Below are 21,334 nucleotides of genomic sequence, written 5' to 3'. Positions count from 1 at the left end.
CGCTTCTTGTGGCCACAGGGAAGGAAGGAGATGGAAGGAGTTGCATTAGCAGCTAGAAGTCAGGGAGTAGGGAGAAAAAGATGGGAGCCAAGTTAATTCAGCTGTCATCACTTGGGGTTCTGTTTTCATCCTTTGGTTCCATCAGAAATGACATCTGTAATTAACTACTTAAAAACATGAGTGTAGTCATGGTGAAAAGTGCTTCTTATCATGGAAACTTCCAGGGCAAAATTGCCTTCTCAGAGATATATCTCTGTATCCCCTATCAGATCCTGACTTCTGTCAGATCCTGCTCTGTCCCTGTATAGCACATGTAGATTTCCCATAAACATCAACTGGGGAGCAAAACTATTAGCATCGAAACATGCTAGGAGAAGTTTGCCTTTAGATTTCTGGACTGAGTCAAATGAGTACACACTTTTGTTAAGGGCTCAGCCTCAGCTCTGGGCTCCTTGATATTTATGTTTTTCCACTGGAACATTGACTCCATAGTTAAAAGAGAATATCAATTTCCTTTCATTTTGACGTGTTTTTTCCTGTCCTTGCATGATAACATCATCTCTATCCACTTGCATGGACTGTGTTTTGGCATCGGACTTGTCCTTCCCTAGACAATTGCATCGATCTGAACATTACGTTACTCTGAGCCCAGTCAAGAGAACAGGCACTTGGCATCATCTCAAATAACATTTTTTTTAAACTAAGTAGCTTATGCGCTACTGAGGAGAGCTGTGTGGAGCCGCTGGGCACCTCTTCACATGAAAAACCTGGCAGGACCATCATGAATTCCAAATTGACTGAACATTTATCCAGAGGAAAACAATTTCTGTGAAGCAAAAATCTGTGATTTCCCTTTTCTCTGAACTGTAGAACTGTTTTTGCTTACCACTGGCTGCTCCAGCAGGTGTTAATAGTTTGATTTGATTTATACATGTATCTGACAAAAAGGCTTTTGTCAGATACATGTTTAAAGGCCACCTCTACTATCTGGAGGAATAGCTTAATAGTCTAAAAATTGGGTTTGATACATCAAGACCTTCTGGAAAGAGACATGCCAAAAATTTGAGAAGGTCAAGATGGCTCTTCATCAGCTTCTGCGATACTATAGATACATTTTGTTCCATGCCTCTGAAGGGGAAGATGAGACTTTAAAAACTGGAGTCCTGTCTGCTTACCCAGGGCCTGGTCTAAAGATAATTGAACTTGTTGATAGACTTCAGGGGGCTTTGGATTAGAGTTATACCTTTCATAATAGTGAAGTTTGTTTAGTTTGTTTTGATGTCCTGGGCAAAAATTCTCCCTCCCGTGCAGTATTGCGCAATGAGATATTGGATGGTTCCCTCTGTGTGTTTGCATTTCAGTGGTTTACATGTACCTCTGTTTTGTTTGTGTGCGCTTTGGAATGAAAAGAACTGTCTCAATGTAAACCATGGTTATTACTAACAGTGCAGCTCATCAAGAGAAAGGGCTGCCCACTTCTGTGGATTGTCACTGTCAGGCAATGATAGGACAACAGGAAAAAAATGTGGTAACCATTAGTTAACCAATAGAATTAAAAGCATTCCTGGAAAATGTATAAAGTTCTAGTATAACCAAAACAGCCTTGGCACGCAAGGCATTGGCACCAGAGTAAAAGACAGTGGTTCTGTAAAAATATAGATCAGGTTTTGATAGCAAAAATTGTGGGTTTTTTTCATTTAGGCAGAAATTCACAAGCACTTCTGCACTGCTTAGCTCCCACATGGACCTTCTATATAAGGTGAATTTCACCTTTAAAGGAAATCTTGAGCTATCATGAAAATGAACTTTCCAAATTCATTAACCAAGGAACAGAAACAGAGACCAGAAATAGTTATTTCATTTCAGCTAATATCAAGTGTGCATTCCGCCTACCTAACATCAACCTCAGCTTTGTCAATAGTCTCAATGAGGCCCAAAATGGTGACACCCAATAACACATCCCAAACAAAAAGAAAAGAACTAATTTAACAAATTACAGATTAACTATTTACATATGCATGGTGTCTGTTAGGACAGTTCACATCCCCAACATAAAATAATTTTATTCCCTCCCAAATCTCTTTGGGGCTTTTTACTCCCTGGATTTCGTTTCAGTGTGCTCTTGAGACATGTCTATTGTTTCTGTGGAACTTGCTGGCTGTGACAATTCCTGCCCATTCTGTTTGAAACACTACACTCCTTGATACTGCTTTATGTGGTCCTTATGGATAACTTTGGGTTTAGTCCTGGGACCAAACTGTATCCTACACACCCCTTTGTTTATTTGAGTTACTACTGTGTAGGGTTCTGTCCAAGTTTTATCCAGTTGAGGGCTCCTACGCTTTTTTCTCCTAGGACTGTGGAACCAGACCAGCATCTCCTCTTTTAAAAGTTTCCCCATCTGACCTCAGGTCACAGAGTCTTTTTTCATTTTATCAGCAGCTGTTCTCAAATTTTTCCTAGCAAAGCTGTGAACTTTTTCAGTCTTGGATTACAGGGGTCCTGCATCATCCAAATCGTTGAAATCCTTTTGTTCCTCTTCAGAAACTCCATACAAAATGTTTGCTGGGAGTGGGCCTTAGCACATGCCCAAACATGAGGCGTTCTGTAGTACACTTTGTACTCTCATTGACTGCTGTTCTATAAGCCATCAAAAGGAATGGGATATGCTAGTCCTAGTCCCCTTGGTGCTGTTCTACAACAGTAGCTAGCTGAACCCCCAAAGTCCTGTTGAACCTTTTGATCATCATCAGACTGCAAATGTGCCAGGGTGGTGCAAGTTTTGTGGACCCCTAGAATCTCACAACCCTGTTGAAACTCTTTGGTTTTAAACAGGGCTTTGGAGCAGAGCCCGGAGCTGGAGCAGAGAGCAGTTCCGGAGCAGTGGAGCTGCAGGTTTTTGCCTGGAGCTGGAGCACAGCTCCAAAGCCCTGGTTTTAAAGTTTCACCCCAATCTCTGTGTAACTCACTCAGAATCCCAAATCTGGTGAAGAAATCATTCACAAGGACCTCTGCTACTGTCATAACCTTTTGATTTCTTATTGGGTAAGCCTCAGGCAACTTTGTAAAGTAGTTCCATAGCTACCAGCAAATATCACTCGCCAGCCTTTGTCACAGGGCAAGGGCCCAAGAATGTCAATGGCAATGCATTACATTGATGCCCCCACAAGATATTGCGGCAAGAGGGTACTCCCAGTTTTGGAGGAACCCTTCTTTGTAACACAAGGATCAGATTTCCTGCACCAACTTTCTACATCCTGCTTGTGTGTTACCTAATAGAAATTCTCCTGTAGCATTTTGTAACCCCAAAATGTCCAGGAGTTTTGAATCATGACATAACCTCAGAAACTCCTTTTCCAATGTATCTGGCACAACCAACCAGTATCTGGATCCATCACTCTCTGGTTTCACCCTGCTCCTATACAATATTTAATCATTAAATTCCAAGCTTTGCCAGTGTGACTAGAAAGCTTTAACTGTGGTGTTTACTACATTCCAAGGTGGCTGCATTTGCAAAGTGATTCTCCAGTCACACGCTACCCTACTATCAGGATCCTCTCTTTAGGAAGTTTTGAGTTGATCTGGGTCCATTCCTGCAACCCCACCCCAGGGTTAAGTGGATGAATTAGAAACATGGGCACTTTTGTGAATTAGAGGAAGGGAAGCACTCCCATTCCTTTGAGCAACTAATTCCTTGCTCTCCTTCTTAGGACAGGGTTTGCAGCAAGGCTGCTTGGACAAGGCATCATCATTAACATGCATATGGCCAGGGCTGTGTGCTATTGCGAAATCATAGCACTGCAGTTTCTCCAACCATCTGGCAAGCTGTCCCTCGGGATTTCTGAATCTAAAGAGACATTGCAGAGAAGCTTGGTCTGTCCTGACCATAAACTTCCTCCCATACAAATAGTGATAAAAACATTCTATAGATTTAACCACTGCTAAGAGTTCCTTTTCAGGTGGGGCAATAATTTCTCTCAAGAGAATATAGACTTTTGCTATGATAAGCTACCACCCTATCAAGTCCTTGGAGTTCTTGTGTCAATACTTCTACCAAACCGTAAGCACCAGCCTTTCCATCCGAGTTTGAAACATAAGTAGGCCGAGACAGGAGCAGTCAGTGGAGCCTTTTCCAACTCTGAAAACAAACACTTATATCATACTCTACTGACCACTGAAGTTGTTTCCCTTTCCCACCCAACTTATGTCATCATTTTTTAAATACTCAAATTAACCGTCTGTAATAGCAGAGCCCTGCAAAACTCAGTACATCTATAAGTGTCTCGGAGTTGGCCAGCTGTGTACCACCTCAATTCTCTTTTGTCAGTGAAAAATCTCTCCCTAGTAATCATGTGCTAATGTCGGTCTCTCTTTTTTGGAACATCTCACGTTTCTTCAGCTTCAGTTTCAAACTGGCTGCCTTCAGCATCTCACAGACATTTTGTAAATGGTTTGGTTCCTGTTCAAAGGTTTTTTTCCATGCACCAGGATATCATGTGGGCATAACAGACAGGCTGTGAGGGACATGCCATGTGCTACCCTCTCCATTAGCATTTCAAATATGGCTGGTGCACTGCACAAGCCAAAAGCTATCACTTTAAATTGCCACGAGGCTTGTCCTGCTATGAAAGCAATTTTTTCTCCATCTTTTGGATCCACTTCCACTCACCATACTCACTTTTAAGATCCAGTGTGGAAAACCAGACTGAACCTACTATAGCATGCGAGGTACTATCTATTCATGGTAATGGATAAGAATCCTTTAAAGTGACTTCATTTAATTTTCTATAGTCCATCCAGAATCTGGTGCTGCCTTCCTTTTTCTTAACCAGAACTATGGGTGAACCCATAGCCCAAAGCTCAATATGTCTTCCTGATATATTTCCTCAATGTCCTGTAGTGCCGCTTTCCTTTTTTCTACTGGCAACCAGTGAGGTTGCTGTTTAATTGGTTGGTTTCTCCTAGTATCAATCTAGAGCTAGAGCAGTGCAGTACAACCTATACCTTTGTGGGCCCGGGAGAACAACTCATGAATCCTAACCAGAAGTCTCTTAAACCGTTCCCAATTTAAGCATACAGCACTGTGCTGGAACAGGTTCAGTAGAAATTCTAGGAGCTCACCTTCACCCCATCCCCTTATAGTTTTCTAATTTACCTCTTTTGACCAGAGCCGTTGGTTCTTCTTTGAGTTGTGTCCCTATGGGCGTTCCATTTTAGGTGTCCATGTGCCCCAGGCACCTTCAATCTGAGATTTTTAGGTAGCAGTGTCCAGTCGGCCTGCACGTGCTCTACTCTGCCTTGTGCTTGCACCATGGCTATATAGAGCTGCATGGGTGACCCATCCTCGGTTCCTTCTCAAACACCTCCGCCTGAGATGGAGTCTCAGCAGTGTCCATCCTTGCTTACCTCAGCTGTTGTTTTTTTCCCAGTTTTCCTTAGCTTAGTTGGTTAAAATAGTGGTAGTTGGTAATAGTAAAATAATTTTTAAAGTAAGGACCTTGTCCTTTCCAGGGTTTCCTTAAAGCCTCTTTAAAAATGTTACTGTATACTTGTAAAGTATTTAGTTGGCATTGTGGTAAGACCATCCTCTTTTATCCCAGAGGGGTGATCACCAGTGCGGGAGGAACTGTACGGGTACAGACCCTGCCAGGACAAGAGAACTACTCTGCCGTCTATGCTAATGGGATTCAGTCTCAGGTGCTCACTAGATGGGCTTCATCTTTCTCAGTGGCTGGTAGGTGGATCAAGTATTTATTATTTAGTAACATATATTTGCAATGTTAACAGAAATTTATCCAGGCCTTTCAGTGGCCTGTGGCTATACAGCATGCTGTAGAAACAATGACCGACTTTCTCCTTTTCTCATTGTTTTATCCTCCATTTTCTTATAATCCCCTTACCATACTATTCCAATTTGGACTATTCAGTCAATGATTGCCGCTGACTCTGATACATAAAGCAGGTATGTAGGCACCTAACTCCCACTGAATTCAACTCCCATTGAGGAACTGGGCACCAGTACCCATTGACCAGTCTGTTACTGTTCTGAGTGTACCGAATGCTATAGACTTCATCCTAGAGAAATGGCGCAAAAAGCAACCTTGCCAAAGGCCTCCAGGAAAATTCCTATCCTCATTTTGTGAGAAAATAAATAAAGATAGGGCATCATGTAGGTCAGTAATACCACATTGTATGTTTTTTCATTTAGGGCCCTGTCTTGTCCTGCGCTCAACTCTCATAGGAGTTTAGTACCTCACAGGATCAGGACCTTAGTTAGGTATAATGTGCTTAAGTGTCTCCTTTGAATCTCTACACCAGGGGTAGGCAATCTATGGCACGGGTGCCGAAGGCGGCACGCGAGCTGATTTTCAGTGGCACTCACACTGCCTGGGTCCTGGCCACTGGTCCGGGGGACTCTCATTTTAATTTAATTTTAAATGAAGCTTCTTAAACATTTAAAAAACCTTATTTACTTTACATACAACAATAGTTTAGTTATATATTATAGACTTAGGCCTGGTCTACACTGGGGGGGGGTTCGAACTAAGGTACTCAAGTTCAGCTATGCGAATAGCATAGCTGAACTTGAAGTACCTTAGTTCGAAGTACTTACCCATCCTCACGGCGCGGGATCGAAGTCCGCGGCTCCCCCATCGACTCCGCCACCGCCGTTCGCGGTGGTGGAGTTCTGGAGTCGACGGGAGCGCGTTCGGAGTTCGATATATCGCGTCTAGATCAGACGCGATATATCGAACTCCGAGAAGTCGATTGCTATCTGCCGACCCGGGCAGGTAGTATGGACGTACCCTTAGAGAAAGAGACCTTCTAAAAACGTTAAAATGTATTACTGGCACGCAAAACCTTAAATCAGAGTGAATAAATGAAGACTCGGCACACCACGTCTGAAAGGTTGCCGACCCCTACTCTACACTGTAGGTTCACATATCCTTAAAGAGAATTTTGTCTGTACAATCAGTTAACTGGCATTTGGCAATCTACCTTAATCTTAAAGACTGGCCAGTCAAGTTTTTTCCTCCTTTACCTCCCATCACGCAGACAGATAAAACCTGGTCTTCTGTGAAACTTGTTCCTTGTCATGATTTCAGTATATACAGTAAAACTACCTGCAAGGAGAGACTCCGCTATGTGTCTATCTGTATCATGCCTGGTTAGGGCTTTCATTCTCTAAAGAGCATTGGGACAAGGAATATTATAAAAGAGATTTTTGGCAAGCAGGGTCAGAGGTATCACTGGGTCAGATGGACCCTTAGCAAAACTGAGGATGCCCCTTAGCAAAACTGTGGCTGTCCATTGCGGCTTTGGTTTCAGAAGTATACGTCGACAGAAGAAAGCTTCTGTAGTTTCTGGACTATTATTTTACAGGAGAATTAAAAATGTCTGTAGTGCTTCTAAACTGTTTACAGAAATTCTACCTGCCAAGTCTATGAAACACTAGTAATTCCCATACGGTGGCCACTGCAAATTAAGGCCTTGATTCTGAGTGGTGCTGAGTGACATCAAATCCAGATGGCTTCAGTGGGAGCCATAGCAGTCTGAGTTTGCTTATTACAAATTATAAAATGTACTTGCCTTAGCTCACAGCCCATTATAAACTAGATGTGTTCTAATTATTTATCAACTGTACATTTTTCAAATTTGATTACTTTTTAAACACCTGCAATAGAATTTGACTGCAGTGAGATGCAATGAATTCATCTTTTCAATACTATACAGGGACCAAGAGTGGAGCACTTGAAGCAGCTGGACGACCGCTATCAACAGCACGCCCCTCCACAGGTTTGAAACATTTCTAATAGATGATCTTCCCAAGGGAAGCCTTCCACACTATATGCAAAATGTACCCTCATGTGTGAATGGCTGCCTGATAGGGCAAGACTCATAGGACCATATTCATCTTTTGAATAAAGTTACACGTCAGTACTTTTTACCCAATATACTTAACACACAATATCAGGTAGTATTTGTAATCTATGGGGCTGATTCCAATCTCCGTTATGCTGATGTAAACTGGCAGAAACTTGAGTGAACACAGTGGAGTCACAAAGATAATTGAAGAAGGAAACCTATTGTGTGCTCAGGGACTTTTTCATTTACATCAAGTGATGGAGATGAAAATGAGGCGAATGCATTCCTTTTTAGAGAGGGAATTTGAGAGAGTTGTCTGTCTGACTCAGCGTATTGGTGAAGTTTAGATCCTCAGACCATGGTGATGGGTGCACTGTCAAGGATAGACTGGAGAATTTTGTCATTCATGCAGTTGTAGTCAGTCTTGATCAGATCAGATGTAGAAACATTGAAAAGGAAATAAGTCAATACCAAGTCATTCTTATTACACATTGTATTCAAAGTCAATATGATCCCATAACTGCTCATATGACAGTAGACAAAGCTATGGAAATGGTTTTCATTCTCCCAGGTTTGCCTGTCAGGAGGAACCACTGATGCTCATTACCACAGGTTTAAGGCTGCCATAACTTTATCAGTATTTGAGCCTGTGTATTTCTGAAAAAACAAAGATGAATAACAAAAATTAAGTGCCTGCTTTTTCACCACCAAATTTTACACTCAGCCATGTGTTTGTAGTTCAGCTACTGCACTTTAAAGAATTAACAGCAGCAGCCATGATTTTGGTCAAAGTCAGGAAAGTAAGGAAAAATTCTGGCACAATATTGGAGTTGGAGTTGATACATTGGTAATGGACAAAGCCAGAAAAAAGATGGGCAGTCTTGTGTGAATGCACTCTTGGGTGTAGCTAAAGGGTGTAATTCCTTGTCAGGATTTTCACTGGTTAAAGAATCAATCCTTGCTTTGAAGACATCTAATCCCCAGTCCATCATGCCCGTCACGATAATTGTTAGAAGCACACATACATAAAGGGTTTGATGAAAATCATTCTCGGATCAAAACAAAGTAAACTCTTTACCAAACTGAGTTTCTAGCAACCATGAATCCCTCTTGGCTCCTACAGCAACTCCTTTCTCTTCACTTCTAACTTCATGGAAGTAGCAGTATCAATTTTCTGTTGTGCTGCAACTAAACATTCTTACTTCATGTTATCATAACTTGAGTCTTATATTCACAGAGTGGCAAAAACAAAGGAGCTTGCTTTAAATTGTTTTTTGCAGAGATGAAGCAGTAACAATATTTTGTCACTGTGAGTGACATGTTAATAACATAGGGCCAGATTGTAGCTGGTCCTTCAGGACCATACAGGAGGGTAAGACAGTATAAGGTACACCTTACTCCGATGCTCCAGCTACCTGTGCTGTGGGTGGAAGTACAAAAGGAGCAGCAGCTGCCACAGGGGCACTAGTCATCAAGAAGGGATGGGTGAATGGGACAGAGTCTTGGCTCCTCTTCCCTGCCCCCAGACATACTAACTAGTGTAATTGCACCAGCATGCTGGAGAAAGTGTGTTGCACCTGGTATAGGAAAGGAAATAATTGGAGATATACCAATCTCCTAGAACTGGAAGGGACCTTGAAAGGTCATCGAGTCCAGCCCCCTGCCTTCACTAGCAGGACCAATTTTTGCCCCAGATCCCTAAGTGGCCACCTCAAGGATTAAACTCACAACCCTGGGTTTAGCAGGCCAATGCTCAAACCACTGAGCTATCCCTCCCATCAGGATATAGATCTGATGCAAGGTATATCTTTCCTGAAGGCAGGGAAAACTAGGAAGCACATGACTGAGTTTGAGTCCTGTTTTGCTCCTGGGGCAGTACAGGTGCGTACTGTCCCATATATGGGGCAATTGCAAAGCTACAATTGGCCCCATATTAACATTTGATGGATGGAATGCCACTGTGATCCACCAACCTGTCCAACATTCATGCCCTACAAAGTTTCTTCTGAGAGCTTAGCACTTTTTAAAAATATCTTCACAGTTGCAGTTGTTTCCTCTGGCAGAATCTGTCCTACATATTACTCTGTGTTAAGACCTTTCTCCTAAATTCCTTCAGAGCTAGATTGTCACAGTATCTAGTTGTGCAAGAGAGACTATGAGTCTGGTTGTGGGGAGGAGAGTGGGTTATTCACTTGCTACTCTCCACTGGGAGTAGCCCTGACTTTCCTTCCCCCTGCCCACCTCAACCCCTAGCCAAATAGCTGGCCAGGTGCATAAAGAGGAGTTGAGATACACCATGATAAAAGGATGAGGGGGAAAGCAGGGCTGGAATCACAGTTTTCTGAATGCCCAAGGAAGGCCCACATAGGTGCCACTTCTTACACAGGACAGATGGTAAGGTTAGAACCTAGCCTTTAATGTCTTGACCTCTTCTAGCTTCAGTTTATGCTGTTGCTATTCAGCCTGTTGTTCCCTACATAATTCTGCTGTTTCCTACATTTTAGGTAAACGACTTAAAAAACTTCTTGAGAAAAAGGTTGGGAACAAAGGTAGGAATCCATATAGCTAACTCTTGCAAAGCAAATTCCTGTTTATTTGACTTTCAATTAATCTAATTATCTTGCGTGTTCACAGACTGTAAAGCGGATATTGCTTTTCTGATTGATGGAAGCTACAATATTGGGCAGCGTAGATTTAATTTGCAGAAGAACTTTGTTGGGAAAATAGCTGTGATGCTGAGAATTGGAACTGAAGGACCACATGTGGGAGTTGTACAAGCCAGGTATCTACAACATTATAAGAAAACTCTAGAAACTGAGTTATTAAAATGAGAAGGCTGAAACATAAAAATATCCTATTCAACAGACCACTGCTTGAGTAGTATAGGTTATAACATTCTGCTTAGGAACTGTTGTAGTTGAGACATCCAACTAAAATCAATGTATTATGGGGGACTGGATTGTTTAGGACAGGGGTTTCTAAAGATTTTTCTAATGTGAACTACATTGTTAAGAAATAACAAGTCTTACAGACACCTCCACTGATGATCCAGTAGTATCCCCATGAAAACAGGAGCAATATTAAGAAAGTATTAAGCCTTTTTTTAATATTATTTAGCAGCAGAAAACGAGTAGAGCCAGCACCATGCTACCAGACAGGTCTATGCATACTACCAGCAAGTTCTCTCTGGACAGTTCTTGGTCCACAGACCTCAGGTTGGGTACTACTTGGGCTAGGACAATGGTAGTGGGACACAGAGCCTCTCTTTTCTAAGTCTCTAGTTCATACCCAACTCCAATAATGGTACACAGTGAATGACAGTATGAACTACTTCATGGTAGTTGTTTCATCTATAAGAAGTGTGTTTGTGGTTTCAGTCCAGTTCTGATTGGACTGGTGTCCAGTGCACAAAAACACAACTGGGACTAATTGACAACCACCATGAGTGACTGGGCTTAGAAAACAAACTATCCTCTCATCTCCAGCAAGCATTCCTTTATGTTAGTTTTGAGGCGAGTTGATGTGGAAGGATGAGAGAAGGTTGTCTTGCTGCCTGCCCTGTCCTTGATCTCTGGGGAGAGGACTTAGGGCCTTCAGGGCTGCCAGCACCATTCACAGGCATGTATCTCATCTTCCAAAAAAAGTAAAATACATAAATAAAAAAAATCTATATAGATGAGGACAATCTCAGCAGAGTGGGGGTTCTAAAACTTGGCTATTTTTGATATTATGTGTAATTTTTAATACCACACAAAAATGAAGTATCCTTGATCAGCTTATAGCAACTGATACTTCCAAACATGTTAATGAAAAAAAGGGGGGGGGGAGGAAAGACAACATTGGGTTGTATTATGGCTTATAGCATAAAACTGTCAGGCACTGGAATGGCCAGCCCAATAGCCTAATGCTTTTATTTTTTCCTTTAACCCCCCCCCGCCCCCCACACACACACACACTTTTGTTTGCGGATTATCTTGATTTAAGTCCTGGGCAGATGGTTTTGTGAGGTGACTATTTTCCAAAGCCCAACCACTCTGGCAATTGCTTCTGGTCTAAAAGAAGTTTCTTCAAAAAACGGAAATATCTGGTGGATTAACAAGTGAGGTCTCTCCCACATCTTTCATCAAGAAGCCTGTATTAAATTATAGGTACCAATACCGTCAACAAGAAACAATCACAGATATTGTGTGAATGTTGTGCAAAAAAATACTAAACGTTATTAAAATAGATACTGAACAAAAGGATCCAAAAATTTCTGGGGGGAAAAATTGAATTTAATTTTATCAAGATGATCATCAACTACCAAGTCAGCTTTTCCAGTTCAGTTGAAAAGAAAATTGTTGCAACATTACTTGCTGGCCACATTAGCAAAGAAGACTTTGCTTCCTGGAGAATTATTATTGTTTGGCTTCATTTATTTGTAAAAATTAACCTTCCAAGCCATGGGATTTGTCAAGAAATGTATAAATGGCCAAAACAACTGTTTGAACTGAAAGGCTTGGATAAAGTCTTATGAAATGAGTGGATGGAATGCTGAAGAGAGATTAAGACAGAGGGCCTGAGGCCTTCTCACTTAAAACAGGAACCCTCCTGGACTCAACGGAGTTACATCACTGCAAAATAAGATGAGAGGAGAATCAGTCCCCAAAAGTGGAGTACTTATCTAATGGGCAAATATGGCTGTCTTGGGGGCTAGTCAGCTGGAGTTGAGTACCCTGAAGAATCAAGCTATTAATTGGAATGGATCAAGGCAATTGCCCTCCAATGACCCTATCTTAAAACAAAAAAAGAAACAATAAAAGCAGTGTTCAGTCCTGGTCCTGCACTGAGATCCACTTGTGCAGATCCGACTCTGCATAGGCAGAGGAGTCCATCTGATGCTGCCTCAGGACCTTGACTTCATAACAATTGTCCTTTTCAACTGCAAGTGAGACCAAATGTACTTCTTACAGTTCACATGACAACTAGTTTTTAATTTAGTGTTTTGTTTGCCCTAAATTAGGAGTCAGAGGGTGAAATTCATTGCAGCTAAAATTTTCCTTTTTTTAAACAGAGTAATTAGCTAGCACATCTAAAATCCATACAAATTACATTACTCTGAAACTATTTTCATTTAAAAGAAATTTTAAAAAAATAAATATATTTAGCAAATGTTTAAGATCCAAATTCAACAATAGAAAAATTGGCCAAATTCATTTCTGACTTACTCCAATGTGACTCAAAAGTAGGTCTATTTACAGAGGTATAATTGAGAGCAAAATTTGTCCCCATAACAGTATACAAAAACAGCAAATGAATACATTTTACAATTAATGAAAATCATTCTCTCCTTACCTGCCAAGACCTCTGTTCTGAATTTGATTCCTTCCGCTCTGTTTGAGAAAATCACAGACACTGCAAAGGGTAAGGGTCCCTACTCTGTTTTAAGAATTAATATCATCATCAACTATTCCTGACAAAACTCAGCACCCTGGATTCTGCCCTTAAGCAGGGTAAAAGGCATTTCATTTCTATTTTAAGATTGGTCATGTATGTCTGCTTTTTAACCGGTTGCTTTATTTTTTCACATAGTGAGCATCCAAAAACTGAATTTTATCTGAAAAACTTTACTGCAGCAAAAGATGTTTTGTTTGCCATAAAGGAAATTGGCTTCAGAGGCGGCAACTCCAATACGGGTGAGTACAAATCTGATCAGAGATAGGATAAGAACTAATTGTACCAAAGAATGTTACTGTTGTCACTTTGTTTTGTATCCTGGGAACCGCAGTGGCAAAAGGAGCAGAACATGGAGCCGCTGCTCCCAGGAGCCAGTGCCCCTCACTGGCAGCTCCTCTGGCCTGGTTGTACTGCCCCCAGCCCTTCTGTGCAGCTGCATCTCCTGTCTGGGGTCTGAACAGCCCTGCCAGAGTACAGGGCTGGGGGCAGTACGGCCATGCCGGAGGAGCTGCCAGTGTGGGCTCTCGGGAGTGGCAGCCACACGTTCTGCTCCTTTCACCACTGCAGTTCCGGAGAGAGCCCTGTGGTTCAGCAGATATCGATTTCTATCTGCAGATATCCACATCTGCGGGTATAAATGTATGTTTGCGCAGGGCTCTAGACATGGAACTTTTTTGGGGGGGAGGAGATGAGGGGGGTCAGAACCGTACCAGTAAGAGTTAAACTCTACTTCCACCACTGCCTCAGTTTCACCAGTCCACTTCAAGTGAGCTTCCTTGGAGTATTTATTTCCATAGGGCTGACTAGACCTACACGTAAAGCTCCACTTACTTTTGATCAGTTGGAAATTACTGTACTTTCTATTGATTTGTGACTTACAGGCCACTCAAACTTCTGTGTTATCTGGAGTTCCCAGGAGAAAATTTTGCTATTAAACTGGGATAAATCCACAGTAATGTCATATATGTCAGTGGAGTAACTCCAGACTTACACTGTACCAAATGAGAGGAATGTGTCTCTCAGTCTTCCAAGGTCCTTTTGAAAATCAGGGCCGCCCAGAGGGGAGGCGGGGGCAAGTGGGCAATAGGCCCTGAGCCTCGCAGGGGCCCCCACAAGAATTTTTTGGGGCCCCTGGAGCGGGGTCCTTCACTCGCTCCGGGGGCCCCGGAAAACTCTCACAAGGCCCAGGCCCCCGGAGCTTCTTCCGCTCCGGGTCTTCGGTGGCAGCGGGGGGTCCTTCCGCCCCCAGGCGGAAGGACCCCCCCGCCGCCGAATTACCACCATAGTGCCGGGTCTTCGGGCACTTCAGTGGTGGGTCCCAGAGTGGAAGGACCGCCCGCCGCCAAATTACCGCCAAAGCGGGGGCTTCCCGCCGCCGAAGACCCCAGGCCCCCTGAATCCTCTTGGCGACCCTGTTGAAAATTCTATATTTTAGGAAGATCTAAGTCCTCCAACTAGGGTGGCCAGCTGTCCAGTTTACAACCAGAAAGTCAAGTAAAAAAGGAGACCTGATGGTGTCCAATCAGATCTACTGACTGGACACCCAAAGTCCAGTTATTGCAGGTGGAAGAGGCACCAAGTCATCACCCATGTCAGCCCCTACTCAACCAGGGCCACCTCCTACCAGCATCAGGCAACTGCAGCTCCCAGCCCTAGTTCTGCAGGCGAGTCCCTCCTGACCCACACAGGGAGCTGGGGAAAGGGGAAAAGCAGTGAGTGACAGACAGAGGGGGAAAGAGGAACTAACGGGGGGAAGGGGCAGGGCAGGAGCGGGGCTGTGGGGGAAGAGTTTGGGGCAGCAGTGAGGACTAGGGGGTAAAGGCAGGGGTAGGTCCTCAGGGGGAAGGGGAGGTTTCAGCAATCCCTCTCGAGTGTCCATTTTTTAAATATTACAAAGTTGGCAACCCTAGCTCCAACCCGTGTAATGGAAATTATGCTGGAGCTAGAACAGGGATGTTTCTAGGTTGGTTTATTGTTTTGAAGGTCATGTTTGTGTGTTACTCATACTTCAAAATGTTTTTAAAATCCTTTCATTTATAATCCTGGCAGTATAACCAGGAAAGTTCTGTCTGATTAACTAAAATTATGTATCCTACAGATTAAATCTTTCCACCAGATCTTTTAAAATTTCTCTGTAGAAAGGTGGCATTCCTCATCTCTGGTGTTCCCCTCAGTATGAACAGTCTTTACCGCCTATAGAAAGGGTTACATCCAGTACTACTCGACTGGTACAGAAACCCAATTTCCCAGTTGTGAAACAGCTTCCTCAGATTCTCCTTTTCCTGTTCAAAACTAGGAAAAGCCTTGAAACACACAGCTCAGAGATTCTTCTCTCTGGAAAATGGAGTACGCAGAGGGATTCCTAAGATCATCGTAGTTTTCATAGATGGCTGGCCCTCAGATGATATAGAAGAAGCTGGAATAGTAGCCAGAGAATTTGGCATTAATGTATTCATTGTGTCTGTAGCAAGACCTACAACTGAGGAACAGGGAATGGTTCAAGATGTTGGTTTTGTTGACAAGGTATGAGAGAATGTCCTCAATGTAATTTACTCTTCACTCATGGGTATTATACATTTCAAATGACTAAGTTTTCTCCAGCCTGAACTGCAAATGAAAAAGTCATACGTATGTAACAGAGTTTTAAAAAGAGTTTGTTAACCATCTTGTACAATAAGTGAATTATATCCCAGATATAAAATTCTAAAAGGTGGTTTAAGCACTCTGTAGGAATAATATCACTATTAAATTCTAAAGGTTTTTGCTGTAATTTTTGTATAGCCCTCTTGGTTTTAAACCATTAAATTATATGTTGAAAAGGCCATTTAAAAATGAAGTTATTTAGAGCCAGATTTTCTACTCATTTTAGTGGGCACCATTTTGCCTCCCACAATTTTGTGCCCATCCTTGCTCGCTAGCATAAATAATAGTAACTAGATACTTACCTGATATGTGATTTCATGGAGATATCTGACTACATATGTTTGTATCTACAATTAACCGTACATACAAAATTGTACTTGCAAAATTAGGAGCCATCACAGAAAATTAGGTAATTATACTTTGAAGCAAAATCTAGAACCCTCCATTCTTTATATATTTGTATTCCCATTGTCTCTTTTGTTCAACATTTAAAATGTATAATTAGAACTTCCAGCTTTTATCCTTCATCTTTTTAGGAGTACTGCTAATTCTTAGAGAGGATCAGCATCTACAGCTCCCATTAACTTCAATTGGAGTGGTCAGCATTCCGGGGGGGGGGGCAGTTTGGGGGAAATCAGATCCTAGATTCCTATCAAACTATTGAATTAAATGATTTATATACATCTTTAATAGTACATTCAACAGAAATATTTGTATGCATGTTTTGTTTTTAAACAGGCTGTCTGTCAAAACAATGGCTTCTTCTCTTACCATATACCCACCTGGTTTGGTACTACCAAATATGTAAAACCTCTTGTCCAAAAACTGTGTTCTCATGAGCAGATGCTGTGTAGCAAAACTTGCTACAACTCTGTCAATATAGCTTTTCTGATAGATGGCTCTAGCAGTGTTGGAGACAGCAACTTCCGCCTCGTGCTTGAATTCATCAGTAATGTTGCCAAAGCCTTTGAGATCTCCGATATTGGTTCCAAAATTGCAGCTGTGCAGTTCACCTATGATCAGCGCATAGAGTTCAGCTTCACCGACTATACCACAAAGGAGAAGGTTCTCTCTGCTGTGCGGGGCATTCGTTACATGAGTGGTGGTACTGCTACTGGTGATGCCATTTCTTTCACAACCAGAAACGTGTTTGGACCTGTGAGAGATGGACCCAACAAAAGTTTCCTTGTTGTTTTGACTGATGGTCAGTCTTACGATGATGTTAGAGGTCCTGCTGCTGCGGCACACAAAGCAGGTAAATGATTGAGAGACAACAAAAGAAACTGGAGGCCAATATTTCACACTCCTATAGTGTCTTTCACTGGTGGGAGGGGGAGGAGGACTCGAAGTTTGTAGACAAAGAAGTTTGCCCCTTTGGCCCAAACAGTTAGCCACTATTCAGGACCTTACAAGGTTGGTTGCTAGGGTGAGAAATCAGTGATTTGAGTTGGGTACATTCTTGTGCAATCTTGTTTGTTTATAAAATAGGCACACAAAGGCTTGTTTCCCTGCTCATAGTAGCAACAAACAGCAGCAGACAACTTCCTTACTCAGAAATCCGCAACTCTGCCACTCCAGCAAGTTCTGTGCCCAAGAAGCTCTGTCCCTCCACTTCCTCTCCGGGTCATACACCCACCTCCTTTCCGGGCTTTCTGCTTCCAGCACCCACAGCCTACGACCAATATCCTACCACTGTGCTTGTAACCAGATAAACTCCTGTTAAGCTATCTGCATTAGCTCTGGCTCTACTCGGGGGGGAAGGTGGTTTGTCTAAAGAGCCTCCCTGAACTACTGTCATTTGAGAGAACTGACCGAGCACAATTATGAATCAGTCCTATTGTTCAGAAAATCTTTCAATTATTAAATTAGTGTCTAGTATGCAATAGATCAGACTTCCATTCCATGTGTCCTATCAAAGTTTAATGACATCACTACTACTGTCATAGGCAGTATTATAAAATATCTAAAATGCTAGCCTTATACGTTGCCCCATGCTTCTTGCTGTAAACTTGTTTAAGTGAAAGCAGCAAATCTCCTCTGGTTCCAAATATTTAGGACCCAATGTTGCTCCTGCAGAAGTCTAGTGGTAAGAGTCCCATTGTCTTTGGCCAGCTGCATATATTAAACACTTTTTTTTTTTTGGTCCAAATTAATCCAGCAAATGTAAATCTGGAGAGCTATTTTCCTTGTATCTACAAACTTCTTGGGCTTACATGTGGTCTTTTTTTATTATAACACTATAGGTATTACAGTCTTCTCTATTGGTGTTGCCTGGGCACCACTGGATGATCTGAAAGACATGGCCTCTGAACCGAGAGAGTCACATAATTTCTTCACAAGAGAGTTCACAGGATTGGAGCAGATTGTTCCTGATGTTATTAGAGGCATTTGTAGAGATTTCTTGAACTCTAAACAGTAAAGGAAAGGCTGTGGTCACTTTGTTGAAACTAAATCAAGAAAGCTGAGAAGGTCTCTCTACAGTGCAAATATCCCAGTCTTTTAATACACAGTCAGTCTTGGGATAAAATACAAAGAATCGCACTCTGCTTTCTAAACTCAAATAAAAGCTTCCAGTGACATCATTGCAAGTTTTGCTTGATTAGGGACTGCAGGATTTTGCCAAAAGCTATTTTAAATGTGTATTAACATCCCTCAAGTTATATTTAAAGTTAAGCATACGTTACACTTAAGGTACCAGATATCAGCTGTATGTATACAGAGAAACTACAAGGTAACTTAGCTCTGCCATTTGTGGGATGTCTTTTGCTGAATGTCACCTTACAAATGAAAATTAATAGACTTTTAGATATCTAAACACCTTGTATTCAAAATATACAGTTTAAGTTCTAAATCCTCAAAAGGTATTTAGACTCCTAATTCCCATCAGTTTCGGTGGGAGATAGATGCCTAAATAGCTTTGACCATCTGGGCCTTGGGCTTAACTGTCTTCCTACTCCTATTAAAGTCAATGGCAAAATTCCCAGTAAATTCAATGGGTCTGATTTTCTCCACTGCCTTGCACACTGGGTAGTCATTTACATGTGGGAGTAAAATGCTACCATACTTATTCAGTAGTGTTTTACATTGACTTTTTACAAGTGTAAATGACTAGACAAAGTTCCAGGCAGGGCCATAGAGACTAGATTAGAGCCTTCAGTTGGAATTGAGAGCATACAGACTGACATCCAAAATGAGCTCAGATCACCAATCTGAACTTGTCTATAGTGAGTTACTCAACCAGGTGGAGGGGAGGTAAAAAGAAAAGAAAAGAAAGAAAGAGATAGATGATACCATAGCCAGCAGGTGATTACTTTTGGAACATTTCTTTATGAAGCCACTTAAAACAGATTTAAACCCTCATATTGTTTTTAAAATATGAAAAATAGCTTTTGAAAAATCTCTCTTCCATTTGATTTTTGTCCATATTTGCACCCATATATGTATGTGGTTAAAATTACATAATAATTCATTGTAAGGCATTTATCAGGCATCTGAAGTGGACATTTTGACCCAAATACTTTTTGATAACCTGTTTTATAGGTAGTAAGCTTTTGTTACCAAACCACAGCACTTTCCTGTTCAGCTATCGGTCTGGGGTTTTTCATTTTTCTCATTTTGTGCTGTTGGTTGTTTATCAGGCTTTTTGTAGTGTATATTTTTAATAACTTATGACTGGCTATATATTACAGTAAACATGAATGGCAAGGATGCCTTGTATTTTTCTATTAATTGTTATTCTTAATTTTGTATATGTTTATAGATATACAGTATTCAGGTATTCCTGTATGAATCATCCAGATATTCAAAATAAAATATCAACTCTGTGCAGCCTATAAACATTTTAGTTTTCTCTTTTGATATGAAAATACACATACTGCAAATAAACTTTTAGACTGAGATTGCAGCTAGCTATTTTAATATTCAGTAATGCAAAAACCATTCTATGTTGAACCCCTGTAATACATTCTGAATACATCAATAAAGCAATCAAAGAATGCAAGTATCAGTATTGTTTTTAATTATTGAATTAACCCCCCCCCCAAATGAAAGGATACTAGTTATACATCTGTTCATGACTGTTGAGTCTACTAATACCAAAACAACAATGTTCCATGCTAAATATGATGGTAAACGCAAACAGCTGAATACAAACACACTCACCAGTTAGTGAATTCACAAGTGCACAATTTTTTTCTGTTTATTGTTGTTGAAGGGACAACCACAGAGCTTTTCACAGATACAGCCTTTGAACACAAACACATCAAGTTTGGATCTTTAAAACAATGAAATTATAATACTAGCTAACAATGCAGACACTTCCATACATGGTACTGATCTTTATAACTAGCTGGCTGGCTTGCTTTCTTTTTCTCTCTTTGTTTTGGCTACTTCTAAGTTAAGTGTCAGAAGAATTGAAGTAACATATGTAATTGATTAAAGCATTTACAATGCTTTTCAAACGTCACTTAATTAGTATAATTTATTCAGTCCTGTCTGTATCGTTTTTGTTTCTCAGGACACAACTGCTAGCATAACTCACTCTAGGTTTTGATGGTTTTAGCTTCAGCAAGGGCTGGTTGGACTTGGCAACTTTGGGTCTGAGCCTGCTTGTATCAGTACAAAGACTCCCTTATCCCCATCTGATCCTTGTGTAATTAAGCTTTCACCCCCTGAATTTCTCCTGTATAAACCAGTGTCTCCGGAATTCAAAAGGTATTTCAAATAAATCTCAGATTTATCTGGTACCTTTAACTGTTTCTACAATATTTGACTGCATCTGCTGTAAAGGTATTAACTCTCTTTTCTTGAGCTGTTGTTGGTAATTCTCAAGCAGATCAATTGTCTGTCAGTCTGAACAGTGGTTTTATGTCGGTCATAGTCAAATGTCATTGCTGTATTTGTAAGTGTGATATATGTTTGTTTGAGGTAACTGGAGTCTTGCCCCTTAGCTCCTGCAGAACCTCCTCCACCACTCCCATGGCAAGGAGCGTCTGCACCTCCTGTATGAGAAGTTTCTCGTGAGAGGGGTCCCTGAAGAGGGACGGGGAAGCAGGGTAGGTAGGAGCAGAACTGGAGAGACTATCCTGCTTCCACTGTGCAGAGGACCCAGCGGTCCGAGGTTATTTGGGACCATGTACAGTAGAAGTGGGACAAATGATTCAAAAATATGGGGGAGGATCCGGGATTAAGTGTGGTACGCCGTTCTCAGGCGTCCCTTCAAAAGGCCCACTTGGAACCCGACGAAGGTTTGGTTGGGTCCCGGCCTTGTCCTGATGGGGGGTTGAAAGGCTTCCTTCTGCCGTTCCTTCCCCTCCGCCTGTAAAAGTCCTGCTTTGGCCAAGGAGGGTAGGAGCGCTGTTGCGACTGCTGGGGCTTGAAGTGCTTCCTT

The 21,334-nt window shown here is 41.6% G+C and overlaps 1 protein-coding gene across 1 annotated transcript in view; it reads left to right on the top strand.

Annotated features, from left to right (window-relative positions):
* COCH (cochlin) overlaps positions 1 to 19,894 on the top strand; it is a 36,543-nt gene extending 16,649 nt beyond the window's left edge. The window contains exons 5-12 of the mRNA XM_045015647.1: positions 5,601 to 5,734; positions 7,735 to 7,797; positions 10,371 to 10,415; positions 10,501 to 10,648; positions 13,438 to 13,541; positions 15,599 to 15,825; positions 16,684 to 17,200; positions 18,189 to 19,894. Of these exons, the coding sequence (XP_044871582.1) occupies positions 5,601 to 5,734; positions 7,735 to 7,797; positions 10,371 to 10,415; positions 10,501 to 10,648; positions 13,438 to 13,541; positions 15,599 to 15,825; positions 16,684 to 17,200; positions 18,189 to 18,364 (1,414 nt within the window). The 3' untranslated portion in view covers positions 18,365 to 19,894. The remainder of the gene's footprint in view (positions 1 to 5,600; positions 5,735 to 7,734; positions 7,798 to 10,370; positions 10,416 to 10,500; positions 10,649 to 13,437; positions 13,542 to 15,598; positions 15,826 to 16,683; positions 17,201 to 18,188) is intronic.
* Positions 19,895 to 21,334: the final 1,440 nt, after the last annotated feature.

The sequence above is a fragment of the Mauremys mutica genome, chromosome 4 (assembly GCF_020497125.1).
Source record: "Mauremys mutica isolate MM-2020 ecotype Southern chromosome 4, ASM2049712v1, whole genome shotgun sequence".
In the NCBI taxonomy this organism is placed as follows: Eukaryota; Metazoa; Chordata; order Testudines; family Geoemydidae; genus Mauremys; species Mauremys mutica.
The sequence above is the reverse complement of the archived record's forward strand: the minus strand, read 5'-3'. Positions and strand labels throughout refer to the sequence as shown.